This window comes from Teleopsis dalmanni, chromosome X (genome assembly GCF_002237135.1).
Source record: "Teleopsis dalmanni isolate 2A chromosome X, ASM223713v2, whole genome shotgun sequence".
Classification (NCBI taxonomy): domain Eukaryota; kingdom Metazoa; phylum Arthropoda; class Insecta; order Diptera; family Diopsidae; genus Teleopsis; species Teleopsis dalmanni.
This window is the reverse complement of record NC_051848.1, coordinates 54,415,973-54,439,818: the sequence shown is the minus strand read 5'-3', so window position 1 is coordinate 54,439,818 and position 23,846 is coordinate 54,415,973. Positions and strand designations below refer to the sequence as shown.

The 23,846-nt window shown below is 28.2% G+C and overlaps 1 protein-coding gene across 2 annotated transcripts in view; it reads right to left on the bottom strand.

Annotated features, from left to right (window-relative positions):
• Positions 1-6,721, bottom strand: part of LOC119689209 (cartilage oligomeric matrix protein) — a 34,437-nt gene extending 27,716 nt beyond the window's left edge. For both annotated transcript variants that reach the window (XM_038103986.1, XM_038103987.1), the window contains exons 1-6: positions 6,495-6,721; positions 4,175-4,241; positions 3,793-4,111; positions 2,357-2,489; positions 2,119-2,265; positions 1,456-1,641 (exon numbers count right to left, since the gene is read on the bottom strand). In XM_038103986.1, the coding sequence (XP_037959914.1) occupies positions 1,456-1,641; positions 2,119-2,265; positions 2,357-2,489; positions 3,793-4,111; positions 4,175-4,241; positions 6,495-6,570 (928 nt within the window). In that variant the 5' untranslated portion in view covers positions 6,571-6,721. The remainder of the gene's footprint in view (positions 1-1,455; positions 1,642-2,118; positions 2,266-2,356; positions 2,490-3,792; positions 4,112-4,174; positions 4,242-6,494) is intronic.
• Between the last annotated feature and the right edge of the window lie 17,125 nt (positions 6,722-23,846).

Here is a 23,846-nt window from a genome sequence, read left to right as displayed (position 1 = left end):
TTGCAGCTATTGAGATTCGGTAAGTTTATAGTAAAAAGATTTGGAACTAATTCTGCAGCGGATATAATTATTATTGGAGAGTATTTTTTAATTTTTGATATATAGAATATTTGAAAATATTGTTTGAAAATATTTTGTGTTTTTTTATATCTAATTTAAAAGAAGTTCTTACGAATACACTTAAATTTAACTAAAATTTCCACATAATGTAGATTAGATTAAATTCGGTTTGAAGATGATTTCATAGCATATGTTAAGTCAATCACCTATAAGTCTGCTATAATATATATTTTTCTGATTGAAGAATTGCTAGCACACACTTTTATAGAAATTTACTTTTTTGAGAATAATAATTTTGTTTTTGAGAATATTCTTCCCATTCTAGAATTATGGTCTCGTTTTTTGTTAAGGCAAGATATTAACAGTTTAAGAATTCTTTTTCTTTCTCTAGGAAGAGCAAGAACTATCATTTAGAAATCCAAGTAATTAGTAATTAGATTTGTTTAGTGTTGATACAAATCGCCTACTTTTGCCATCAAACTTTTGCTTTTTTAAGGTGAAAACAGTATATCATAGACTCACGAATATAAATTGATATTTAAATACTAAGAGAATACTTAATGTATAAATCTATCAGGGCAAAATGGACTTTACTCTAGGACATAGGCCTTTTGGAAGCGATTATTTATTCTAAAAATTATGATTATTATCTCAACTCCACAAAAGAATGCTCGTTCACTTTTACTTGGGCTATTGAACGAATTACACGTAATAATAATAAAAAAGTTCCTTTTATTCTATAAACATATGTAACTAGAAAAACGTGTGTTCTTAAGGTAAAAAATATAAATAGCATATAAATAACATAATTATTCATAAAACCCATTATCATTATCAAAACTTAATTGTGCACAGAGATGGCGACGCGAAGCAGCTCCCACCTGCAGCACTCCAATCTGCTCTTCCGCCAAAGATTTCCTAATAGTTATCGACAAAAAATAAGCTATTGACAATAGCCTAATTACTTCGTAACAATCTCAACAGTTCTAAATGATTACTAACAGAGTTATTTTCTATAACATATCAAATATCCTCTCCATCGCTACTCTTACTGCAGCAAATTGAATTTCAGAAAGAAAGTGATCGATTGTTGAGTAAATTAATTCCCACGACTTTCTCTCTCCAGTTTTGATGCATTATCTCTAACCATATTACAGTGCTGTAGCTCTTATATGAAACATAAACAAATTTTACAACACAATAAATTTTTTAATTTGCTTTCTTTCCCAAATATATTTTCGAAATTTATAATTCACCAAAACCAATGTGGCTGACTATATCTCATTTTCTGTTTACTCTTCCGCAATACCTGAAGCAATATTTCGCAACCGCTTCGCAGAATAGCGGATCAAGTACATGAATCATGCATATTTAATTACACTACATTGCACATACCTGGATAACAAGGATTCGAAGTGCGGCAAGTTGGTTCCACACGTATGTTATTGCTGGGTTCTTTGCAGCCTGCGCAGTTTTCGAGCAACATTCGTAAGTAGGCAATCTCCTGTCGTTGGTGGGCGATATCTTCTCGAAGCAATTTCACCAATGCCATTAAGTCGCTGAGCGATTTTGCGAGGGCGTCTTTAATAAAAAAAATATATTAAAAAAAAAATAAAAAAATAAAAAAAAAAAAACATAAAAAGAAAAACATGAAAAACGTACAAAATACGAAAGGGGAAATATAAATAAAAAATTATAAAAAATCTGTTAAAAAATTATATAAATAATTTTGTAAACGCAGTTATATTCATAAAGCACCCAAATACAACAAAAATATAAATATTTTACAGTAGAAATAAAGTATGCCTGAACGGCAGTTTGGCATTGGATATAGTTTGTATTGCCATAATAACGCTGATTGCAGCTTTATTCCCACGCAACATTACGCTGCTGTTGCAAATGCATTTAAAGTACGCAAATTTATCTTACTAGCAACTAGGCTTCAGATTGTGCCACAGCTGCTGCGAAGAGCCCCGACAACTGGCTAGTGTGCCATTGCGGGCTGTGAGTAAGTAAATTTGCCAATGTTTACGTGTCGTCATGGGTGTATTTGCTTACCTTCACAATCTCCGTGCATGACGGGTATGTCACCGCGACGTTCAATGTCCAATGAAGTTTCCTGTTGGCGGTACTGTTCATTACTGCTACTGCCAACCTGCGGCTCATGATTAAACCAGTTGCGCACATCACGTTTCTTATTCTTTTCTGCAATAATGAAACAACAACAACAAAACAAAGAAAGTATATATTAAATATTTGAAGTGCGTTCAAGTGACATTCAAGCGCAGATCCATACCACGTTCCGAAATTTTGTTCTTCAACATGCGTTTATTGCCGCGACGATGGAGTATGCCCTTTTGACAGTTGGCACGCTGCAAGGCATTTTCAACGTTCCCATCAAAATGGAGTGGGTATTTACGCTCACGAAACTATAAAAATTATTGTTTGCAGTAGAAAAATAAAATACATAAAAACACATAATATAGTTAATTAAATATGAAGACGTTGTTATGAAATATATTAGAAAGTCTAAAATTAATTATGTACTACTTATGTTATGTTATTAAGGCAATATTTTTTAATTAAGCTAATTTAATTTTAATTTACACTAAAAACCAAAAACAAATATTATCCTATATTAATCCATTCAGAATTAAGAAACTAAATAGGAACATAATTGATAATATTATCTCGTTAACATTTACCTAATAGCGAGTTTTGATGAGATCATTTTAAACTAATGATAAGTTGACATTAGTTGCACAGTTGAACAATTTAGCAAATTTGTTGAGCTGCACATTTTTCCAAAAATCCTGAGTCGAAGATGCAGGTCAATAATAATTCCAGAATACAAATATCAGACAAACCATAACTAAATACCAAATTATTAAGTGTGAAACATGCAAAATTTGCCTGTAAAACTTTGTCTATCTGGGAAGTGCGCTCACAGCTAGAAGTGGCGCTGATGAGGATGATGAAGATATCAACAAAGCAAACTCTACCAAATCAAATATAAAATCTGTGCTATTCTATGGCTGTGAAACATGGAAAGGTTCCAACCGCATTGAATCAAAAACACAGAACTTGGTGTATAGAATACTTGGTGTAAGATGACCTAAAAGAATAAGAAATGAAGACCTGTGGAGCCGCACACAGCACGAAATCGTACCAGTTTAAATTGGTTGACGCAAATGGCGATGGATTGGCCACACATTTCGAAGTTCTGCGAAACATTTAGCAAGAACAGCATTCACATGGTACCATCAAGGCTCTTGAAGACCAGCACAAACATGACGCAGAACTATAGACAGAGAACTGCATAATGCAAATATTAACTGGAATGATATATTTCACAAAGCACCTAATAGAATTCGGTTTAGATCTATAAAAGAGACCCTATGATCAACGAGGAGAAGAGGACAACACTAAGTAAGTTAGTAAATTAATGTGAAACATATAAATACATAAGCCCTATGGAAATGCATCGAATTCATGACCGGTACAAGTAGAATCTGTTACAGACTCAATCTTAAACATAATCTAACATATATCAAATTAAATAAACTAAAACTTATAATATGAAAAATATAAAATATTATTCAATATTATTATTAAATATTATTAATATATATTATTATCAAATACTATTATTAAATATTATTATTTAAATTATTAATTTATCAATTACACACAATAGCATAATATATAAATATCTATTATAATCTCACTCACCAGTTTAATTATCGGATCATCTAATTGCGAAGCATACAATTTGGTTAGATTCAAATCAATTTCATGTGCTGAACTCTCCTTGCAATCCACCAACAAAGCTATGCGATTTTTATGGAAATGCAATGCCAACGAACGAATTGTGCTCGTCTCATTTATGTTGGGAATCTCGAAATGTTTGGATTCGGTGGCGCCATTGTCGCTAATGTCAAGCGTTACGCGCTGCTGTTTACGATCGAGGAAGAAGGACATTTTGTGTTTCAGTGTGGGAAAATCGATCATGAAGAGTGCCTCAATTGATATATGCAACTTTCGCCGTGGTCTACAGAATCGTATAACACAACAGTGAACAAATTTATATGACATATGAGTGGGTCGAACTTACCGTATATGACGCATAGATATAACACAATCACCTTTCTTTATGTACTGTTCCAATTCAGCAGAGGCAACTACACAGAAAGAGTAAAAATGTCAATTAGTTCCAACAGACCATTGAAAGTCGTAAAATTGAAAGCGAAGTGTAACTTCGCAAAAAAAAAAAAAACGAAAATTTCTTCATTCAAGTGTAAATTAATTTTAAACAGAAAAACAGGTGATTAGCAAGTCATGACTTTACATTTTCCAAAACAAAAACTCAGGAGCTATTAAGAAATATAAAACTAGGAGTCAAAATGTGTATAAAGTCAATATGCTAATTATATGCTAAACAAAAGGTTCAAAGCAACACACATATAGAACGAGTTCCGGTTTATATGATTTAAGATATTATTGAGCCCGTAAAAAAACAATCAATATTTTAAATAATCCTAGCTTTAACAAAGCTTGAGAAAAATCATGATCATTAAAAATACAGGCAATACTTTAATATAAATCAATTAATTGTGAAAGTGTGATAAAACCCAATACCGAATAAGTAACACTGATTCCCAATACATAAAAAGGGAGACAAACATCTACATGCAAGTTACTGAGGTATGTCCCTGCTCAACACATACACACTTTTTACCACTGTGATGTCAGAGAGAATCAGCCGCTTCGTGGAGGTGATTGTAGAAGACGACTGTTAGTATAGCTCTCGAAAGGATAACTTAACAAAACTGAATTTAAGAGTACAGGCGAAACTTACTGTCTAAGCTCTACTTCTCACGACGTTGCCCATCTGGTATTTAAATGTACAAACAAATTTGATATATGGTTCCGTCCTATTTATGTAGCAAGAATGTGTCATTAGAATTAAGGTTAGATTCCATTTTCTCAGACAACTCTTCTGTACTTTTACTTCACACCTCATCATTTTCTTTATCCTATCCCATTCTGAATTTTTCGGTTCATTATTACTGAAATTTGATTTCCAACTGCTTCCTTACTCTTCGAATAGAATAGAAATAAACGGGGTACAAGCTACCTACTGGATCGCGGAGCACTACGACCATAGTTGATCTTTTATGCTGCCATAGACCCTAACCGAACAGAAGACATTCCACCTTTCGAATGAAAGCTAAAATGTCAGACGTTGAGGACTTCCTAATGTCAGAAGGGGAGAGTAGTTCTCGAACTAGATACCTCCTCCCGGATTAGCTCAATGCTGGACAGTCACAGAGAATGTGACAGTTATTGTCCTTCTGTTAAAAACTTGCTTTATATCACAGTGTGAACTTCAACAATAATATAAAAAACTACATTAAACAATAAAATACAAATTCTATTCTAACCTATATGTTAGACCGAATTGAATTATAAATATAAATATTTAATTATATCCAATATAAGTGGAACACTATGCATATGTCAAATTTTAATTATACTCATTTTTCAAAGACTATAAAAAGGGAGCTTAGTTTACATGAGTCATATGAATTGGTCATCCGATAATACAGTGGTTATACAGTGAATATACAAAATTTCTTTCATCTACCTCATAGACTAAGAGGCAATTACGATCGAGGAAGTAATTGTTTCGTCACATCTAACTGATTGAAATTCTGTAAGATTCTTATTATTTCTATTACTGCATCACACCTAACTAAGAGCTTACATCACCAGACTATCCGCGTGAAAGGTATAAAAAGCGAAATTTGAGAAGGTTCACCTAGTTAAATTGACAATACCATTGACAGATAGATCTGAGAGGAATAATTGGTCCTACTAATATTATAGATTTCATGTAAATCACACCTGAGACTTTTTATTTCATAAGCACTTGTGAAAATTGATAATGAAAATTATTTTTATACCTACCATAAAATAACATTATTTGCTGATTTTATCGTTAACACCGCAAACACTGTCTGTCCTACTATAAACAAAATTATCGGTAAACATTGATTCACAAATAATCCAATATTAACTGTGATCAGTCAAAAATAAAGAACAAACACAAATAGTCGTATGTGTGAGACGTCGAGACGTAACTGAGAAGGCGATAAAACTTTCCACTGCTAAAAAATAATATTAGGCAAATATTTAGAAACAAGCGAAATGCTAAGAAATATGCAAAGATACATATTTGCAGCCGATAAGGATATGTGCCGATATCGATAGAGGCAATAGCATGTTAAATGCACAATTACAAGTGTAAATATGCTCGTGCCAGAAGCGCAGAGGAGGGCACACATTTCACACACAATAAATGGAAACGCAATGAACTCAAGTGAATTGCATAAATAAAATTTTTAATGCGATCTTTCCGTAGCTGCACTTACCTGGATCCAATGACAATGACGCAACATCGCCAATTGCCAAAGCGGCTGCAACGATTACCAGATGCAACCAATTCATTTTGAATGTTATTGCTGGCTATCTGCCGTCGACGCTTGTTGCCTTTGTTGGTGTTGTTGAGATACTTGTTGTTCACAATGTCAACAATGAAGACTTTATTTTTATTTTTATTTTTATTTTCTTCTTTTTTTATTTTATTGTTTGCTGCGTACGTCCGCTGGAAAATAAATCAAACACAAGTGGTTAATGATGGCACATAAAATCGGAATGCTTACAAATCTACAAACTTATATATTAAGAAGAAAGATATTCATAAATTCTCACATACATACATTCATACATATATGTATGTATGACATACAATCCTATACCATACATGCTGGCTGTTATATAGAGTGCCGATCACATACATAAATAAATGTATAAATGTTTGCTTAACAATATTTATTCACAACTTGCAGATATAAAAATATACATTGTTTATATATTGCGAGCCCGTTAAAATGGATATAAAATTATAAAACTAAAAGACATCTTCAATGTTATAAAAGACTCATTTCTTTTATTTCTTTGTCAAAAGATAAAAATAGAATAAATGAAATGATATTTAGATAAAACAAAAATAAAACAAAAATAAAACAAAAATAAAACAAAAATAAAACAAAAATAAAACAAAAATAAAACAAAAATAAAACAAAAATAAAACAAAAATAAAACAAAAATAAAATAAAAATTTGTGAAAAATCATTGACGAAGTTGAAGTTGGTTTATTGGAGTAATATCAAAGAAATGGACCCACGAATCGAACGAAACTCATGATGATGAGTTTAAAAATATTTAAAAAATATTAATAAATTATTAGAAATATATTAAAAAAACTTTTCAAAACATTTTAAAGACATTAAAATAATATCAGCAAAAACTCTGTTCAAAGCGTTGAAGAAACTGAAAATGTCAAAATTCAAAAAATAAACAAAATTTAAAAAACAAAAAAATTTAAAAAATAAACAAAATAAAAAATAAACAAAATTAAAAAAAAAAAAAATTTAAGAAATAAACAAAATTAAAAAAAAAAAGCCAAATTTAAAACACAAAAGCCAAATTAAAAACAAAAAGCCAAGTTAAAAACAAAAACAAAATTAAACAGAAAAAAAAACAACAAAATACAAAACAAAACCAAATTACAAAAAAAACACCCAAATTACAAAAAAAAAAAACAAAATTGCAAAAAATAAATTAACAAAATTACACAAAAAAAAACAATATTTAAAAAAAAAAATTTAAAAAATAAACAAAATTAAAAAAATAGAATATTACAAGAAAAACCAAAATTTAAAACAATAACAAACTTTTAAAAAAAAAAACTAAATATATTAAAAAAACAATATTTACAAAAAAAAACATATTTTACAAAAAAAAAAAGTTTAAACAAAAACAATATTTACAAAAAAAAACAAAATTTAAAAAAAAAACACAATAAAACATGTGTAGCTAAGGCGGTAAAAGGACCAAAAATGATTAAGAATATATTGTTAATATTAAATATTAATATTAAAAAATATTAAAAAAAATTTAAAGAAATATTGATAAATTATTAAAAAAATATTAAATATAAAAAATATTAAAATATATATATAAAATATTCAAAAAATATATATTAAAAAAAGATAAAATAAATAATGACATGTTAAAAAGATATATTAAAAAAGGATATACTAATGAAAGATATATTAGAAAAAGATACATATAAAAAAAATATAATAAAAAGGATATATTAAAAAATTTATTATAAAAAAAAACAAGATACATTAAAAAAAGATAGAGATATTAAAAAACAAGATATATATTAAAAAGAAAACATATATATTAAAAAAGACATATTAAGAAGATAGATATATTTAAAAAAAACATATTAAACAACGATATATTAAAAAAGATATATTAAAAAAAGATATATTAAAAAAAGATATATTAAAAAAAGATGTATTAAAAAAAGATATATTAAAAAAAATATATTACAAAAAAATATATTAAAAAAGATATATTAAAAATTTTTTTATAAAAAAAAAAAATACATTAGAAAAAGAAAAATATATAAAAAAGAAAGTAAATATATTACAAAAAAAAAAAATTAAAATATTATTAAATTATTATTATTAAAAAAAGATATATTACAAAAAGATGTATTAAAAAAGATATATTAAAGAAGATATATTACAAAAGATATGTTAAAAATAAAAAATATTTAAAAAAAGATATCTTAAAAAAAAATGTTTTAAAAAAAGATGTCTTAAAAAAATCTTGAAAGAAAATAAATAAATCGTTAACCAATAGAGTGTAAGAGTTATTTGTACATGGAAAAATAAAAGGCACATGATAATAATTATTTCTGAAAAATGTAATACAAAGCATTTAATTATTATTTTTTGAGTTTTATTTTAAAATCTTCATATGTATACAATATTAATAATAATAAGGATAATATTAAGGATGAAAGTTGTTAGAATGATAATTATATTCTTAAATATGAGTTTAGACAACTTTTTTTTCCTGCTTTTTTTCTTAAACATTTTGAAAAATCTATACCTACAATAACATAAAAAAAAAATGCAAAATACAACAAAATAACATTAAAAAAGTAATCATAATGATCTAAAAAAATGGTGAGAAAAAAATTACTTAAGCAATATAAGATATTATATTACAAAATTATTAAACAAATTATAGAAATTACTTGATTTTCGTGAATAATTTGACAAACCAAAAATTACAATATAGTTCGCCCGATTTAGTGTTATTTTTAACTAAATTAGAAAACGCTAGATATCGTTGTAAGATAATGACTGAGAATCATCCTCATTATCATCAAATGATGTACCTATTTGTACAAAGAATTACATATTATATATGAAATTTATATATTGTATTTATTTTACTGAGAAAATAACTTATACAAGATTCTGTGTACAACTTGAAATTAAACTTCATGCATCTAAAAATCTTCATGCGACGTGGAAATACTATAACTGAAAATAGTGTTCGACTAAAGCACTTAAAACATTAATTATGGTAATATTATGGTTTATGTTACGATGGATTTATCAAAAACGGACTTGTGTGCCGAATTATTTTATATAAAATTATTGTTTGTACTTATATGTATTCTTTTTGTAAGAGGAAAATTGTTCTCGTATTAAGTCAAAATCTATCGAAAGCTGGACAGATTGAGTTGTTTCTTTTTATTTAAGAAATTGTTCACAAAATAGTAAAAAAAATACAAATTTTCCATATCCATGACTATGGTTAATATTATTTATTGAGATAATCATAATTACATTTTTTGCAGGGCATTAACTGTAGTTCATTTCTCAACACCTAAAAACTATTGTAATTATTGTAACTGTTTTAAAATTTATAATTAAAATTTTTCTTCAAATTTTTTGCCAGTCAATTTGTGCTGCATTGTATATTTGGGTTCATTCTGTCTTCACTTCAGTGCCCGAACATATAAAAACCTTAAGAGTATTTCAAGTAAGTCTTTATTTTTTGCAAGTAAAAGGCTTTCTTTACATGATAATTTAAATATTCTTTTTACTCAGCTGTGAGCATATTAAATATGAACGATTTATATTTGAGATATAATTAGATATTGGAAAAAACCAAGTGCTTGACTGCTTAGTACTTAGTAGAACTGATGACAGTTCATATATTACTTGAAAACGAAACTAAGTTCTTGGAGAAACATTTCTTGTCCATGAGTTAAGGTTATATGATTGCAATAAAAAATAAAAAACATTTTGAAAGACATTTTTAGTATCAAAATTATATGAAAGCATTTAGAATAAATAAATAAACACCACCATATCTAACATTTCCTCACATAAGTTTAACTTCCATCAAATGTTGCGTGTATTAATAGCAGACAGAAATAACTGAGAACAGAATACACCTTCATTCATTGAAGATTACCAGCTGTGGTACACGAATGACTCTCCAAAATGATGAAAGGAATGGAGAGCGAGAGTATATGGGGTTAAACCAAAAGAGAAAATATTTGCAAATATAAGTCAAGAGAACTCAGTTTTTCAGGCCGGAGTACACGCAATAAAACTATGTCTAAAGGAATATAAAGGTATAAAGGGAAACACACCATGGGAAAAAAAATATATACTATCTCTGACAACAAATCGATACTCCTAACATTAAGTTCACCTCAAGTAACTTCGAAACTAGTGTGAGAATGCCTTCTAATTCTCAAAGATCATGCTGAAAGAAACACGGTTCACTTAATATAGATCCTAGGACACAGCGACTTTGAGCGAAATGTGAAAGCCGATGAACTAGCCAGAAAAAGCGGAGCCTCATATTAAATTGGGCCACAACCATTCTGGAATTCTCCATAAAGCTTTTTCAAACTTAAAACTAATAAATGATTGGAACATGAAATTCAGACTGGGTAAATGTGATTGCTTGTAGACAAGCTAAAGAATACATACCGAATCGATCAAAAAACAGGACTAGGGAACTCTGTTTTGGAGCTCCTAGTTTCCAGAGTGTTTCACTGGACATTGTGGATTCAAAAAAATATCTGTCAAATCTACGTGTTACAAGGAACGATAGCTGAAGATTTTGTCACGAAAAAGAGGAAACAGCAAAATATATTCTGTGTCATTGTAATAGTCTCGCCAGACTCAGACTTCGGTACTTATCAACTGCTTATTCACTTATAACTAAATTTGGCAACAATTGGAGAATTAACTGCTACATGCCTATAGAACTAAAGTAGGTTTTTTACAATAATCCTTAACCCTTTTAGAATTTAAATCTAGAATAAATGCACATTAATTCTACAATTATATTAAAATGCATATAAACAGACATCCATTTAGATTTGACTAGTTTTGCTAGGATATAGCAAAAAAAAATTGTCTGATATACGGACATCAATAATGACACGTAAATCATTTCGAAACATAAGCACATGAAATTGATACTAAAGTTACCTGCAGTCTAAGTACAACCTATGGCCTGATTGCTATAACAAAGTACTGATACCTATAGCACAAGTACGAATAGCTATAGCGCGATATCGAAATACTGATGTTGTATTATAATCCACACATCAGTAAGAAGAACAACAACCGCACCTTGTGCAAAACAGAAAAATAAAAGAAATCATCCAGTTCCCGGGACGTTGTCTAAAGCCTTAAAAAATAGTAACTCTTGTTTTGCCCAGAGATCGGATAATGAGGAAAATAAATTATTATTGATTGTAGTAATTCAATAAGTTTACTTTATTTGTATATTTAGTTTACTTTCCTTTTTACTTTTTTGGTTTTCATATCTAATTAAGTTAGTAATTTAAAATAAAAGTATGTCATATGCCTTTCGTTGATTATAATTATTTAATATAATTTATAAAGATAAAAAACTCGAATTTCAACTCTCTGTCGGAAGAACTAGTCTGTGCCATGAAGATGAAAAAAAAAGCAAAAATAGGCAATAATATTAACATAGAAATTGGTTAGGATTTGAATTATTATCTCATCAGTAAAAGAAGTTCAAATCATTTGATTGAAAGATTTAACAATTTTGATTAAAAAATATTTTTTTTTTGTCGTGGCAAAAGTAAAAATAATTCTTATTCCATAAGAAGCAACAAATACTCTTTGTCCTCATATTTTAACTTTAATTATCTTCGTTTTAAAGTTGATTTCATTAAATTCATATGGCAGTTAAAAATTTCCGAGAAGAGGATTAAATAAAACTGAAATTTATTAGAAATCTGTTTCTTTAAATGCATGTATGTAGTAGTAGTAAAAGGTAAAATAGACCAGCCGTAAAAAAAGGTAAAATATGTAGTTAAATACCACTCAAAAATCTGAGAAATTCAATTGTCAATTAATAGCTTCACAACAGAAGAAAACTTCATTCGATAGTTTTCTTTTGCTTAAGATGAAATCAGATTACTTTAATCAAATAATCATTTTTTTTTGTATTAGATTCAAAATCTAATACATACTCAAACCTAAGTAGCAATAGTTAGAGTTACTAACCACCGAAGGTTACTACAAACATAAGGTATAGTCTGCTTATTATAATATTGAAAAAAAAAAGATCTAACAGTAGCTCGGTATGGATACATTTTGTGAGGTTCAAATTCAGCAAATATATAAACTAAAATAACATAAAAATAAAAAATATAAATAAAAAAAATTATAAAAGTAAAATATAAAAATAATATATAAAAATTATATTTTTAAAGGATAAAAACAACGGATAAAAATAAAAGATAAGAATAAAATACAGAAATAAATTATAAAAGTAAAATATTAAAGCAAAAGATAAAAGTAAAATATGAAAACAAAAGATAAAAATAAAAGATAAAAATGAAAGTTTAAAACAAAATATAAAAATAAAAAATAAAAACAAAAGATAAAAATAAAAAATAAAAGTTATAAAATAAGAGATAAAAATAAGACATAAAACTGAAAAATAAAAGTAAGAAATAAAAACAATAATAATAATAAAATAATAATTATAATAAAGTAATAATAATAATATAATAATAATAAAATAATAATAATAAAATAATAATAATAAAATAATAATAATAATAAATAATAATAATAATAAAATAATAATAATAATAATAATAATAATAAATAATAATAATAATAATAATAATAATAATAATAATATAATAAATAATAATAATATATAATAATAATAATATAATAATAAAATAATAATAAAATAATAATAATAAAATAATAATAATAAAATAATAATAATAAAATAATAATAATAAAACAATAAAAGTTAAATATAGAAATTAAAATAATATATAAATGTAAAAAATAAAAATAAAACATAAAAGTAAAAGATAAAAATAAAAGATAAAGTAAAAGATAAAAGTAAAAGATAAAAGATAAAAACAGGAGTTAAAAATAAAAGCAATTCAAAGTGTACTTTTTATTGAATGCTCGTTCCATTAGAAGACCATTATAATAAATTATTCATTATAATATATCCATTATAATATATAAATACTATACGTTATTGTTGTTCTAGTACTTTTGACTTACAAAATACATATTACAGATTTATAATACAGTGATTTAACAGTGGTACTATAAGATACACAATGCTGATCATTGATTGGTCAGGTCACATTATTGACTTTTCATGCTTACTGAAATTCGAAATTAAAGCCGAAATTTTGCCAGTGGGTTGGTTTATTAATCAAATATGATATTTCCATAAATATATATTTGTATGTCTTGTAACTAAAGTTCAGGAAAACAACTTCATTATTTATGAAAGAATTACGATGCTGCCAAAGGCGAACTGGACAGCATCACGAAAGGTAGATGCTAAACTGTGGGCACTAAGATCGCATGTGCTGGCTTAATTTTATGTGCGCTTAGTCATAATAACAAGTGCAGTCATATTCTGTGTTTGAGAAATGCCATTTTTACTACTATGCTCCACGACGAGCATCTGTCCATATATAATCGTACTTATTGCAGTCGCATTCAATACAAATTTTACAATTTAGACTTGTCACCAAAGTGCCATTCTCATGGCAATGTGGAATGCAGCAAAGCCAAAAGCACAAATAACGTTTTTCGCCATATTTATCAAGTGCACAATCAAGAAAACAAGATTCCTGGCATTATGACAGTTTGCATTAGCGACAAACTGCCATATCAACTACAACATGATGAAGTGCACAGTTAGTGCTACACGTTCGTCATCATTTATCAACTGGGACGCTTACTACTAACAGCCAAGAGCTGCTTGTGCTATTGATGAATCCATGGCCAATCGATATACTCATTACGTTTTATAGAGCGATACGCAAGTAATCCATTTATAAACAAAACGATGTTGCACTGAAATTTTAAATGTAGTCGTATCCATCTACTGGTATACTCTTCTAAGTTAATGGTTTTTGTTTTTTCTTTTGATCTTTTAATATGGCAGTCAACAGCTACTTCAGTTGCTTTTGTAGAAACGGCAAGGCAATGTCAATTGCTGTGTCTTCAGATGTCATTAGAAAAAGGTTAACACTAAGCTGACATTGGCGTATTAATCTGTATATCGCCCTGAACTAAAATCGTAAATCGTTTTAAAACTACCTTCGATTAATGGAAGCGTGATCGTTTTCAGTGGGTTGAGCTGAGATATTTTATTTAACCAAATCTACAGAAAATATCTTAGGGCAATAAGCAAAACAAACATAAAATTCACGCTTAGAATCCAAACACACACGCAATTGCTATATAGTATTATCGTATGTGGTTTGGGAGATATAGTTTTCAAATGTACACACAACTTATGGGCACATAAAAATTTGAACTGGCATATTTGAGTATTTATACCCGTACGTTTAATCTTATTCGTAGAACGATTAAAAGTTATCATATACGAATACCAACAAGATGCATACATTTTTACCACAAGCTACAAAGCCAATCGAATGTGCGGCTATAACTTAAAAGATATAAAATTATTTGAAACGAAGTAAAAAAAAAGTAACGTAAAAGTATTTTATTAATATTACAAATCAAAGCGATGCCACTTGATTGACGTTTAATTAATAGTATAACCCTTGATTCAACTGAATTGAGTATGAGCACATCAAAGTGCCCACCTACGTACCAAACCATTAAAGTTTTATATTTTTAATTGAATAAAACTGCTCATGTTTTACGTGATCAGAAAAAAAGTATTCAACTCGAAATAATATCAAAGTGATATATCTACGACTGATGGATCACATCGATCAAAGGCTTTGCGGTATCATTGCTTAAATCGATTTTTAAAGCAATTGAACCGAAGCGATTGAAGCATTAAAACTTGCAAAAAAAAAAAATATAACAACTTAAAAAGAAATAAAATTAAATGTTATTTTTAACCACGCGGAAGAAATATGAAACCTCTTATGAGTTTAATTATAAACGATTAAAATGACTCCGAAGTTTTCACAAACAAATGCATTATTGATCTACGTTTGCCGCTCAAAGTTGTGAATGAGATTACTTCCAATACTCCCAATATTGAACTTTGATTAGACGTTGAATTTGATGTTTTCGCAATACTAAGTACTTTTTTAAACTCCAAATATACTGGGTTCTCTGAGTATTGACTTAATGTTACCAAACTATAAGAATGTGTATTTGAAGTTAAGCACACTTCAAATCCTCTTCTTTTTCAGTCTTTTGATGTTGCCAGAGCTTTGTGACATAACCCCTCCTCAAAGACAATTATTTAAAAATTATAAACAAGGGTTTTTTTATATAAGCTTTTATATACAAAAAAAATCCAAAGGGTGAAATATTTTAAAGATATATAATCTACTTTAAAAAGTAATAATCAAAACTCGAAGAGTTTTTATTTTAGATACCAGAAATTTAATATATCTGATCCTTCTCTTGATTCTTCCTCTTGTATGGTAATTTTAAACACTATATCTACATTCCACACAACTACCTTTGAAGCAAAAATTTATGCGATAGATATATATGTTTAATTTAATCATAAATGTAACTATGAGAATCATAGAATAGCGTTAAATTATCGCCTTACGCCTTTGTAGAGAACACAGAAAGACCTCAAAACATGTGCTTAAAGTTTGCCCGGCACTAATGTATAAACGAAGGAAGTACCTAGATGAGCATCTCATATGGTATGAAGAAATGACACTCTGTGATATGAGTTCAATACAACAATTCATAGGATGTACCTAGATAGGCATCTCATATCGGATCAAAAAATGAAACTCTGTAATGTGAGTTCAAGACTACAACAATTCATAGATGAAGTTGAACCTGGCAAAACATTCAAAGTCCATGAGGAGAGAACAGCAGATTTCTAGGTGGCAGGATAAATTCTTTTAAAATAATAATAATGATAATAATCCAATAATAATACATAATGAATAGTCATAAAAAATATTAGTTATGAAATCTAGACATATAATTTTGTGAATATATTTTAACAAATAAAAACATTTAATCTATGCAAGCTACGACTAATTACATGCTTTTCGATGATCCTACGGGGAACCAACACAGTTGTAAGTATCCGTGGTTCGGATCTCTAACTATTCTACTTTAATGCAGATATTATAAAGCTACAAAGAGGCAATGAAGTAGTCATCAACACTTTCATGCTTAACATTAAACACCGCGTATACAAATAAAAACTAATATTAATTATTAATTAATTAATAATTATTATTATTATTATTATTATTAATTATTAATAATTATTATTATTAATAATTATTAATAATTATTATTATTAATTATTATTAATAATTATTATTATTTATTGTTATTATTAATTATTATTATTAATTATTATTGTCAGTTATTATTGTTAATTATTACTTCTAATTATTATTATAAATTACTATTAACTATTATTATTAAATATTATTATTAATTATTAATATTAATTATTATTATTAATTATTAATATTAATTATTAATATTAATTATTAATATTAATTATTAATATTAATTATTATTATTAATTATTACTATTAATTATTACTATTAGTTATTATTATTAATTATTATTATGAATTATTATTATTAATTATTATTAATTAATAATTCAGAATATTTATTATTTATTATTATTAAACATTTATATAAATAATTAGTAATATTTATTATTAACAAATAAATCAAAAAAAATATTTTTTTTTGGATATACTCCCTACTGCAATTTATCAAAAATTCATTCAATACAATTATATATCAATATGATTGCCGCCTATTTTCATGACAACTATATCATCCATATATAAATATTCCTCAATGGACAAGAGTTCAAGGTCCTTTCTTAAAAAGGTCTGTATGTAAAACTTTGTTGTATCTCTGAAACAAACAGCTAAGTTGAAAGAGCCAAATCAATAGATAGACAACGTTTAATTAATTTGTCTGGCCAAATATAAAAGCAAAAGTATATAAAACATTTTATAAAGTTTTAGGTCCCTACTTACTATACTACATGGTAAAAAAATTGTCTAGAGAATATTAACAAGTTTAAATTTGTAGGTCCGTAAAGAAATTCCCAATTTTAAATAGAAAAGTGAATAAAAGTAGATAAAATAAATTACAAAAATAACATTTGAATCAAATAAATTTTTGACCGACTCGACAGTTATATTGGATCTTACAAAGTTTTCGTCATAACTGACCATTTAGAAATATTTTTTGGTTTTACTTGTATATATAGAAATTTCACAAAAAAAAATATGATAATTTAGAAATCATTAACGTAAAGTATTTGAATTAAGAAAGTAAATATAATAATAAAAATAATAATATTAACTACTACTATTACTACGCATTTCATTAACTATTATTAATGTAGCTATAAAAATATAAGTTAAATTTCCAGATCTAATTGACTTATATGGTTTTTTAAGTATTTACATATCAAATAACAAAAACCTCAAAAATAAATTATTTATTGCAATAGTTTTTTATTTTCTTAATAATGTAATTAAAGAATGTCATTAAATTATTCATTTACACACACATTCGACATGTTCACATTAATATCAAATTCTATAATATGACCAAACATGGCTCAATTTTAAATAAATTTACTTAAGTTACCCACTAATTGTTTGTTGTGCGGTTAGTAGTACTCGTATTTTATTCAAATCGTGTTCAAATAAATTTATTTTATATAGAAAACCGCAAATGACGCATAGGAAACCGCAAACTAATGCAATAAATTAAGTCAGATTAATTTCGCCCACTTACACTCGATCATCTTTCCCACCCAGCAGCAGAACGACGGTCGCTACTTTTCAAATATTTTATTCACAACTGCAACAACAACTAATAAAAACAGGAAGTTCAAACTTTAATATAAGAATATATGTTCCATAAAAAAATATATCCCATAAAAAATACATTTTTTAATAAATAAATATAAAATTTTAATTGTAATATTCTTGGAAAGAAATTTATAAGCAATCAAAAGACTAAGAGTATCAATATCCATGGAAACGTATTTCATACATAATCCTATGAGAGAGAGAGAGATCATGTTAAATAATTTATTTATGTAACAAATTTTTTAACCGTAGTCAATTTTTTTTTGTATACACATTTTTATTCTATAAATTTAATATACCCCGTACAACGTCAGAATTATATAAAATTCAATAACTATCAGACCATTTTAAGAGAGATGAAAATCTTTCTGAAGAAGTGGTGTTTTAGTATGCATACTACATATTAATACGTAAGGGATTTGATTACAACATTCCGACCGCAGTCGATTTGAAGGTTTATAAAGCATTCCACCTCACCACAAAAAAAAAATCGGTCAGTCGATAACTGAACCACTGTTCAGTTACGAACACATTTATGGACTCATACAATCCGTTGAAATAAAGAACGAAGTGAATTATAGCAGACGTGCTATCATAATTAATACCGACTTAATGGATATTTTGAACAATTTGGTTTCATATATGACATTAATCATATAAAAAGTATACCAAACGAAGACCTCCTCAAGCATTGTAATACTTTAGGTAGAATTCTTCGGGAAGGTGAAAACAGCGACATTCATCCTTTTGAACTGTATGAGAAACTGCAGCTTTTAAAATCGCTCACTAGACTCAATCAACAATATAAACCAAGTTATTCGGTATATTAAAGAATATAATTAAGAAGAAGTATATCCGAATGTTCATATAGCAACCAGAATCATGCTCACAGTTCCAGTCAGTACAACTTCTGCTAAAAGAAGCTTCTTAAAGTTAGAATTGATTAAAGTCTACTTGAGAAGTATGATGAACCAAGCCAGACTATCTGCATTGATAATTCTATCAATTAAAGCGAAAATAACAGCAAATCAATACATCTAAAGGTAGAAAAATTCATTTATTTTAATTTGTGTTCATTTTAATTCATTCACTTTTATACATGCTTCGTTGTATAAGTGAATATAAATTATTTACTTTCATAACTTGGTAATGAAAGGCCCCTCGCAATTCTATTGTCGCCGACATCTTTTATGCTTACGAAAAACAGTCACATAAAAGATGAAAAGGCTTCATGTTGAGCAAAGATCTAGAAGAATATTATCCTTTAGTAAGTAATAAGAAATATAGGAATCTCATTAAGATACCATAAATGGTATTACTCTTATTAGCGGTTTGTGAACGGATCACTGTTGGTCAACAAATCGTGCCAAAACATTGTATATTTTCTAGTTAAAGGAATTCGTATAGCAAAGAAAAGACAAGGACAAAAATTTTTATTTAATTTAATTACAGCTTGTAACTCGAAACAGCGTTATGTTGGTCAGCCAAATTTCAATAAATTAAATAAAAAATTTTGTCCTTGTCTTTTCTTTGTTATTCGTCTAATCCGTTTAACTTTTAAATAACTTTTAAAAGGTTTATTTTCGTCATAAAGACGTGTCACTTTCGGCAAGAAAAAATTAACATAGTATATTTTCTTCAATAATTCTTTCCGGGACTTTAAGGATAAAGAAAATGTTTGTTGCATTTGTTTTATTATTACACAAATCTTGTATTATTAAATGGGCCCAAAATAAGTCCCTAGAGTCACCAAAAGTATCTAACCAACCTTGTTTAGCCAAAACTGAATAACTAAAATTTAAAAGTATCTTTTTAATATAACATATATATGTTATATATATGTTATATATATGTTATATATATGTTATATATATGTTATATATATGTTATATATATGTTATATATATGTTATATATATGTTATATATATGTTATATATATGTTATATATATTTATATATTATGTATATATATATTTATTATATATATGTTATATATATGTTATATATATGTTATATATATGTTATATATATGTTATATATATGTTATATATATACCTTCTGCTCAAAAAGTATCCTGATTTTGTTGTTTGGTAACTACTTAAGTAATAGACCTTTTTAAAAAATTTGTACACCCTTTCTTGACATATGGTACAAATTTGAGCGCCATCTGTTAATTAGTTTGTTTATAGCAGCTATTAATGTGAGACTACCTCAAGTGCATTAAGCGATTTTTACTATGGAAAATTCTTGTTGTATGCGATTTTTTGACCAAACACGGCACCACTGTCATCGCTTAGGCACCATATTCGCCAGATCTGGATCCATGCGACTTTTTCCTGTTCCCGAGACTCAAATTGCCCCTTCGTGGTAAGCGATTGAATCGATTGAATCGGTAAAAGAGAATTCGATAAAGGAACTAAAAGCCATACCTGCACGGGCCTGTGAAAAGTGCATGGAAGATTGGGTTAAGCGTTGGCATATGTGTATCGCTTCAGAAGGAGCATATTTTAAAGGAGATAAAATAAATTTGGATACTAAATAAATTTGAGTACTTTTTGAGCTGGAGGTATGTATTATATACAGTGGCTCACAGCTTATTTGATGCAAGCAAAAATTTTTTGAAAAATGTTGTTTATTTCAAAATATTTTGCAAAATTAAAAAAACAAAGTATGCAGAGTTATTGTTTATAGTGTGTTTATTCATTTTAAGAAAAAAAACACCCAAAAATCTTCTTCCATTCCTTAGTAATGCATCAAAAACCAAAACCAAATGAAAAATTCATGTCACAGCTTAAATGATGCAACATCAAAAAAACTAATATTTTTACAAACTTCCGGACTAATTCTAAGTACTTAGTACTTTGTTGGATATCCCTTATTAGTAATAACAGCATGGAGCCTTTTTGGCATGGAATCAACCAGTTTTTTGGTATAATCTGGACTAATTTTACTCCACTCTTGCTGTAAAGCGTTTCTTAAGTCAAATTTGTTGCGGATGTCATGTTTTCTGATATTTGTCTTCAAAACGGACCACAAATTTTCAATAACGTTCAAGTCTGGTGATTGTGCAGGAGTTTGGACAATGTGTGGACATTACCATATCAACCACGTTTGTACTAATGCTGACTTGTGCTTAGGGTCGTTGTCTTGGTAAAAGCGAAAATCATCTGCAATCTGCAATTTCGTTGCACTTTGAATCAAATTTTCTTGAAGAAGCTTTAAGTAAATATTTTTATTCATAGATTCTTCGATGAAGACCAAATTTCCTATTCCATTTGATGACATACATGCCCAAACCATAACATTACCACCTCCGTGTTTTACGGTAGCACGTAAATTTTGTGGTTTGAGCTCAGAATTGACTTCGCGCCGTACATAAGATCTTCCATCTGATCCAAATAAGTTTATTTTGACTTCGTCTGCAAAAAGTACATTTCGCCAAAATGCTGGACTCTTATTTAAATGCTCTCGTGCAAACTGCAACCTTTTAATTCTATTTTTTGCACATACGAAAGGTTTCTTTACAGCTATTCTTCCATTGAAATTTGATTCTCTCAATATTCTGCGGACGGTTTCAGGATGACAAATTTTTCCAAAATCTATTTTGGCCATGTCTGTCAACTTTGAATCGCTAATTGTTGGATTTTTTCGAGTTTGGTTTACCAAATACCTCGATTCTTTTTCTGTAAAAATTTTATTGGAAGCCTTTCGTCCCTTATTTTCTATGCGATTTTCATGTACGAAGCGTTCAATTATGTGTTGAACTGTTGAAGAGCTTATATTTACCATTTCACCAATTTTACGCTGGGGAATTCCCTTTTTAAAGTACTCCAACACTAACTCACGCTTTTCAATTGATGTGCGCCGTCCCATGGTTAACAAAATGCACTCACTTTAATTTTTATAATATTTTCGCTCAAAAACTAGATTACAAATGATCGCAGAATAAAAATATTTTAATTTCTGTGTAATTTGGCGACAAAAATAACGGTATTCTTAACTGCATCATTTAAGCTGTGACATGAATTTTTCATTTGGTTTTGGTTTTTGATGCATTACTAAGGAATGGAAGAAGATTTTTGGGTGTTTTTTTTCTTAAAATGAATAAACACACTATAAACAATAACTCTGCATACTTTGTTTTCTTAATTTTGCAAAATATTTTGAAATAAACAACATTTTTCAAAAAATTTTTGCTTGCATCAAATAAGCTGTGAGCCACTGTATATGTAATATATAGGTATATGTTGCGTTTGTTTTGAACAATTAGATATTAAATCACGTTAAAAAATTCTTGGTATATCTTGGTATAAAGGGTATCAATATCTTTGTCAGATTAAGTCTTCATAGCGTAACTTATAAGACAAAAAACTTAACCATAGCCAAAAAAAAAAAAAAAAAAATAGGAAATGTGCTCTAAAACCGTAACAAGTTAACTAGTTTTATATCTACGATAAATCTGAAAAATTTGGCGAATTCAATTAACACGAATCCAAATTGGTCAGTGGAAAAAATTAGTCAAGCTACCGCAAAGATGGTTTTACGATTGTCTAAGTAATTGGCGGCGCTTAGCAATCTGAACCGAAATTGCTGAAAATCCACGTTAAGCTCTGAAATGTTTAATTAATTATTTCAGAAATTCAAATTAATCGGTGTGACTAAGCCGAATAAAAAGTTTAATTTAAATTGGCAACAATGAGTCGCGGCCAAATCGTGGCTGAATCGCGCAGTTGCGTGTGTGTTTGTAATTTGGCATGTAATTTATGTACGCAGACACACATACCTGCATATTTCAAACGGATAAAGTATTTTCGCGCGTAGGAAGACAAGTTTTCATGCCGTCGATGCCGTCGATGCCGCCGGAGAATGCTGCGATACGAGGGCAAATTAAAATTGAAACGCAAGAAACTCTGCAGGAAAAGTCTTACCAAGCACAGTTGCTCTTTATTTCTCAATGCGCTATCAACGATTGTATGTAGATTGTAGGTAGATTTTGGCTTGGAGGTGCCGCTACATGCAATGCTGCCACTGACATTGCCGACGCTGCTGCTGTCGCATGTTGGCTCATACCGAACAGATTGATCCAAACTGACGGCTTCAAACTTGTCTGCTCACACAAATACTGTGGCGTGTCAGTTTGTTTAGCGTTAAAAGTTTTTGGCGCCTACGCAAAAGATTAAAAATTGAATAAAGCCAAAGCCAACAACAACAACAACAACAACAACGAGGCCAATAACAATAAAGCCAGCGAAAAAAAAAACAAAAACAAATAAACAAGAGTACGATATTAAATAAAAACATGTCAAAGTGACAACCATTTACGAAGCCATGATAGATTTCAGACAACTCCGTAAATGTTGGCAGTTGTGACGGAAAAACGTGTTTCACTACTTGAATTTCAAAAAAAAAAACAAAAAACAACCTCCATGGGCCCCTGGCACTTATCCGTATTTATATTCCGAAACTA